The sequence below is a fragment of the Cyrtonyx montezumae genome, unplaced genomic scaffold, assembly GCF_038088225.1.
Source record: "Cyrtonyx montezumae isolate F1298 unplaced genomic scaffold, pur_monq_1.0 scaffold_45, whole genome shotgun sequence".
NCBI classification, from domain to species: Eukaryota; Metazoa; Chordata; class Aves; order Galliformes; family Odontophoridae; genus Cyrtonyx; species Cyrtonyx montezumae.
The window spans coordinates 694,001-700,000 of NW_027072051.1; the positions used below are offsets into that span (position 1 = coordinate 694,001).

Consider the following 6,000-nt stretch of genomic DNA (forward strand, 5'->3'; position numbering starts at 1 on the left):
TAAAATACCACGCATTGTCCCCGCTGGGCTGCACGCTGGGGATTGTTTGCTCCTAAACTTGCCCCTAAAAATATCCCAGGAACAGGTGCTGCCTGCCCCATGGGCGCACGAAGCCTCCTGCTGCAGGGACACCCGGCTTCGCAGGGCTGGGGGGGGGGGGGGAGCGGCTGATTTTCTGCTTTTCAGTGGTTTCAAAACACCAGGACTCATGCAGGGATGGAAATTACTTGAGCATCCTGACCTGGCTGCTCCTGACCCACAAACCTGTGCTCAGTGCTGCCCAAGCACACGGTGTGTCGGTGGAGCCCCCTCCCCGGGACCTTTCCCCATCAGTGGGGGGTGTGCACCGCTCCTCTCGCAGCCCCACGGGCAGCACTGCTGTGGGTCCATCACTGCAGCTCATGGGCTGTGCCTGTGTCAGCTCTTCACCCCGTTTCCCTTTCTTCATACAATAAAATAAAATCAGGAGATTTTCTGCAGACAGAGAAGCGGTGCAGAGCCTCAACCTCGACATTTTTCCTCCTTGCAGGGTTTGCCAGAGCTGTGTGGGACAGGAGCAGGGTGGGAAGTGCATGGGCACTGCTGTGCATCTGTGCACACGGGGCAGAGCAGCAGCAGAGCTGCACGGACCTCATGCAAACAGACATTGCCCTGAGTGCATTGGGGTCAAACCCCGACTGCGATGTGATGCGTGTGCCCGGGGCAGTGCCCCAGGTGTGTGCAGCACGTCACAGCACAGTGGGATTGCAGAGGGGATTTGTGCTATTTTTACCGACCACTTGTGAGCTGGCTGAGGGTTAACACTCCCCCTCCGCCGCTGGGCCCCGCAGTGCTCAGCTCTGCAGGCAGCAGACAGCAGCTCCAGGTAAGAGGGTCCCCGCCGTGCTGTGCTGTAGGTGCTGTGGGCACCAATGGTGAGAGCTCCGTCCGTATGGGGCCATCAATCCCCAGCGTGGCAGTGGGTGTTCTGTATTGTTCTGGGGTGGACTGAGTCCTTCTGAGGCTGCTCGGGGTCTCTGGGGGGAGCAGGGGGGGATGGGTGTGGGGGATGGCAGGGCTGGCTGGGTTTGAATGTGTGGGGTTATTTCCTTCAGTGATTTCTCTGATTTGGGGTTATATGAAATTTTTTGTGCTTTTCACGGCCGGAGCAAAATGAGCTGATCCTGATCTTGTTATCCATCAGGGAGTGAAGTCTCTTCCAGATGCTCTGGGTCCATTTGGAGCCCTAAAATCCCCGAGATGAGCTCACCAGGCACATCCCGATGCTCAGCTGAGCCCCAGCTGCCCTCTGGGAAACCGAATTAGAATTATTTTGCCCTAAAACTCGGTTGCCCTTGGTAGAGGTCGCTGGGATGGGGTCTGGCGTGGGTCCCTCCTCCCGGGACATGGCTTTGTTCCAGGGGGAAGGAGGGGGATACCACGAGGCTCCCCCAGCTGCTGCTGTCTGCAGGGACACAAAGGGTTCTCCACCCCCTCCAGGGAACTCAGGAAGGAGCAGTTGGGGTCCAACCTCAGCCCAAAAACCTCCAAAAAAAGTGTGAGAGGGCGGCCGACAGCTGACTTCTGCTACAAAAACAAGTCCTATTTTTGGCGTAATTCCCTACAAACCCCAGGGCCTGGCAGGGTCGGGGGGATGGGGATCCTGCGGGGATTTGTGGCATTTCCCCCCCAGCTGCAGAGTTTCAGGTCACAGCTCTGAGGCAGTGGGGACACAGGGAGGGATGGGGACACACTGGGGGACGCTGCCCGGACACGGCCGTGCTCAGCCTGGGGACAGCTCTCCATGACCAGTGGCACTCTTCTTAATCTTCCCCTTTGCGGTTCAGAATGGTCCCCACATTCATCGTGGGGTGCAAAGAGGTGGTGGAGGTGGAACATCTCAGCGCGAAGGAGCACGAGCAGAGCTTTAGGCTGCTGAGATGCGCCCTCGTTTTGGGTGCCAAGAGGGAAGGAGGACTCGATGGGCGTTTTCCCGGTGCTTTTCCTACCCCCGGGCTCTCGCTGTGAGCGGGCAGCGGGGGCTCCGCGCACAGCAGCTGCCGGGGCGTGGGGTTACTGAGAGCATTTCAAGTATGAAACGGCGAGTGCTCCGTGGGGAATGTGGCTGGATGCTGGAGGGCTCCGATCCGAGGGGGTGGGTGACCCCTCGCTCCCTGCTGCGCACCCCCAGACCCCCAGATCCCCACCCAGGCCGAGGAGTGGGGGTGGGGCAGCGGTTATCTGCGTGGATCGGAGCCCCAGGGCCGCTCCCCTCCATCGGCGGCAGCGGACCCCTCTTTGTGGGGCGTTTCATCCTCCTCTCCTGCTTTGTTTATTTATTTACCATCCCGTCTGTACGTACACACTCGGTTATTTCGGCACGTTACTTATTTATTTGTGTCTCGATGTGTTTTCAGATCGGCCCAACGCCACAATGCCGGAGCCGTGAGTAGTACTGCTCTCCCTCCCCCCTCCCCAGCCCCCTCCCCACCCCGGGGCTCTCCTAGTCACACCCATTGAAATGCTTTCTTTGTTTTAACGGGATTCAGCTTGGAGAACGGGCTGTGCTTGGCATCTCTGTGCTGTCCCCTTTGTGAAATATCATCCGTCTTGGACTAAAAACACGTAGCAACCTCAATGTCCGCACTGGAAGCTTGCAGCTTCCCTAGCTCAGAGAACCTGAAACCATAAAATCACCGAATTTGGGCTTTTTGAGAGGGGGCTGAAGGCCCCCGGAGGTCTCTGTGAGCTCAGCCCTGCAGGTCGGGCTCCCCTGGAGGTGCCAGGCATTGCACACAGAGATAGGGAAACCGATGGCAGTCCCAAGGGGATGTCCTGACTGCCACCTCCTGATTCCCACTCACTGATGCTCTGCTCTCTCCTTTACTGCTCCTGCCCGAACGCGCCCGCCTGCAGGGAGGTGAGTGCTTCCCTTTCTGGGAGGGATCTCAGTGCTCCTCTGTGTTTGCTCTGAGTTTGTTTGCAAACCCTTTTCCCTCCCCTTTCCCCTAGAGAAAATCCAAGATCACAGCCTCGCGCAAGCTCCTGTTGAAGGTGAGTCCTAAGGGCTGGAAACTCCCTGGGTTTGGTGGTGCAGAATCTGCGTGGTCGGTGGGACAGAAGTGGAGACCAGCAGCACTACGGGAGCAGCTCCCGCTCCCACCTCATCTGAGAAGCCCTCACTGATGTGGGCTCTGTGGCTGATAGAGCAAATCTCCCCTCCCTTCCCCCTGCGTGAAGGTGGGAGAGGCTCTGAGCCCTCCTGCTCTGCAGCCACAGCCCCACAGCCCTCGTGCTGGTGCACCTGGGCTGTGCTGCACCACCCTGGGAGCTCCCCCTGGGAAAGTCTCTGCCACAGCAGAGAAAAGCACGCAGAGAAGCGCTGAGGTCAGCATCCCACCCAGAGCCAGGGGACCTGCCCATCCCCACCTCCGCCATCTGCTCGTGCCTGCAGAGCTTGATGCTGGCAAAAGCGAAGGAGGAGTGGGATCAGGAGATCGTGGACAAACAGTCGGAGAAGGAGAGATACCTGTCCGAGCGCGTGTCCCCGCTGCACACCAGTGGTCTCTCCCTGAGCCAGCTCCAGGTACGTCCCCACCCCGACGATGGAGCGATGGCTCTGCAGCACTGGGGCTGATGCTCACCTCCCTCGTGCTGTGCTTGGCCCTAGGACCTGTGCCGGGAGCTGCATGAGAAGGTTGAGATTGTGGATGAAGAGAGATATGACATCGAAGCTAAGTGCAACCATAACACTAGGGAGGTAGGAAGGAGGACAGGCTGCTTGTTTGTGCTGAATCTCTCCCAGATGTTGGCTTGGTTGGGCTCTGTCATGGATGTGGGTGCCCCAGGGGTTGGCATTTGCTCTGCACAAGTGCCCAAGGGTCCAGACCTGACTTGGCACAAGGGAGTTCTGACTGCTCACTGGGGCCATGGGCAGCGTTCCCACCCTCCTGACCACCCCTCATAGGTCTGAGCACTCCTCGTGGTCTGGCTGCCATCGAGTTGGGCTGGGACAAGGCAATGGCAGCTCTGAGCCCAGGGAGAGGTGGCCCTAAGGGCAGGAGCTTGGACTCTGACAGGACCTGGGATCAGCAGAGACTCCTGCTTCACCCATGCTTCCTTTCCTCGCGCTCATTCAAGGCTTCCATTCAGTGACCTCTGCATCCTCCCCCCCTCCATCCTGCAGATCAAGGACCTGAAGCTCAAAGTGCTCGACCTGCGAGGGAAGTTCAAGCGTCCCCCGCTGCGGAGAGTCCGCGTCTCCGCCGACGCCATGCTGAGGGCTCTGCTGGGCTCCAAGCACAAGGTGTCCATGGACCTGAGAGCCAACCTGAAGTCCGTCAAGAAGGAGGACACGGAGAAGGTGGGTAGATGGAGGGACCTCCCAGGGCTGTCCTTGCCGTTCTTCAGCTTCTGAGGACTGTCCTCATGGCTCAAATGACTCAGAAATAACAGGTCGTGCTCACTGCGTGGATTGTAGGACCACCTGGGAGCAGTTGGAGAGGGCAAGGTAACTGGGAGACGATGGCAGTGGAGACCTGAGGTTGCCTCAGTGATATGTTTCCCTCTTGAGCTTGAGGGACCTGTCCAGCTGGGATGATGCAGCTCCCTTGCTGCATCTGTTGAGCTGCAGATGCAGAGAGTTTGGTCTTTGGTCTTCCCGAGGGCAAGGAGAGCTCTGATTTGTTGCAAACCCAGCCACAATACACCCAGGAGACTCCCAGGCCCAGATTAGATAGGAGAGAGCCAACGCAGCGAACACACTTGGCAGGAGCTGGGCAGCCCAGCTCACTGCACCTTTGCAGATAAGAGAAGGAGTGAGTCCTGGCATTGCACTGGGACTTTCTTGCCTTGACTCCTTGCTTTGGGCCCTCCTGGTGCTTCAGAGCCACAGTGAGACATGCAGTGCTGTCTTTCAGCTCAGACCATCCTGGCAGTGCCACGCAGAGTGCTTTGACAACCCCAGAGAGTCTGGGAGGACTTTTTTTCAGTGCCTCATTGCAACTTTTTGGTCCTCTCTGGAGCAGCAGCAATGCTGGGACATCGAGATTCCTCCTGGATGAGTCGTGCTGCGATCCCAGTGCCTCTCCTCAAAGATCACTGTGTTTTACCCCTTGGTCCCAGCTCAGCAGTTTGCACAAGAACCTCAATTTTCTGTTCGTTTCTCCCTTTCACTTTTCCCCCCTTGTTGCTAGTAGGATGCATTTTCAGCCCTTTGGACAGAAAATTGCACTTACAGGTCTCGACGCCAGGTGGTGATCAGATCTGAGTTTATTTTAGATGCTGTGGGAGGATTTCGGAGCACGGCTTGTAATCTATGAATGCCTGTGGGCTGGCAGAGCTGATGCCTGGGCACGCTCCCAGGGTGCCACCTCCCCATTCTGTTCTCCTGGGCTCTCCCTGCACCTCCAGCACTCCCAGTCCCATCCAAGATGAGCTCTCCTTGCACAGAAAGTGGTTCTGCTTGCACTCGGTGTGCACGTGTAGAACTGGAGCAAGTCCACACTGCCTTCATCCTCCTAAAGAGATCTGGGATTCTCACACCTCTTTGGGGAGGAAGCCTCATGCATCCAGAGCTCCGTGCTGCAGCTCACCATCCCCTTGGCCAGTCCCACGTCCATGCACTCAGTGCAGAGCTCTGGTGAAGAGGGCATTTGCAGTGGGGCAGCAGCTGGCCCTGCGCAGAGCTCTGCACAATGGGGTGGGGATCTGTGGGGCTGCCAGTGCTCTGTTCCCAACCCCTGTCCCTGCTGTCCCTGTTCCCCCTGGCAGGAGCGCCCCGTGGAGGTGGGGGATTGGCGCAAGAACGTGGAGGCCATGTCGGGGATGGAGGGGCGGAAGAAGATGTTCGACGCTGCCAAGTCCCCCACGGGACAGTGAGAGGTGCGGGTGTGACCCCCGCTGGGATCCCAGCTCCTTGGGCCGCTTGTTGAGAAACTCCTCTTCTGCCACACTGCTCTGTTTCTCTCCCACAGGAGCACCAGGACAGAAGAACATCCCCAGCCCTTCTGGCTGCCCCCT

General features: G+C 58.3%; 2 protein-coding genes across 2 annotated transcripts in view; both read left to right on the forward strand.

The window, feature by feature from the left end:
* PHLDA3 (pleckstrin homology like domain family A member 3) overlaps nt 1-6,000 on the forward strand; it is a 135,137-nt gene that overhangs the window by 2,848 nt on the left and 126,289 nt on the right. The gene's annotated exons all lie outside the window — the stretch shown is intronic.
* Nucleotides 2,831-6,000, forward strand: part of TNNI1 (troponin I1, slow skeletal type) — a 3,471-nt gene continuing 301 nt past the window's right edge. The window contains exons 1-7 of the mRNA XM_065747474.1: nt 2,831-2,899; nt 2,992-3,033; nt 3,434-3,565; nt 3,650-3,739; nt 4,166-4,342; nt 5,752-5,862; nt 5,955-6,000. The exon at nt 5,955-6,000 is cut by the window's right edge and continues 301 nt beyond it. Of these exons, the coding sequence (XP_065603546.1) occupies nt 2,846-2,899; nt 2,992-3,033; nt 3,434-3,565; nt 3,650-3,739; nt 4,166-4,342; nt 5,752-5,859 (603 nt within the window). The 5' untranslated portion in view covers nt 2,831-2,845 and the 3' untranslated portion in view covers nt 5,860-5,862; nt 5,955-6,000. The remainder of the gene's footprint in view (nt 2,900-2,991; nt 3,034-3,433; nt 3,566-3,649; nt 3,740-4,165; nt 4,343-5,751; nt 5,863-5,954) is intronic.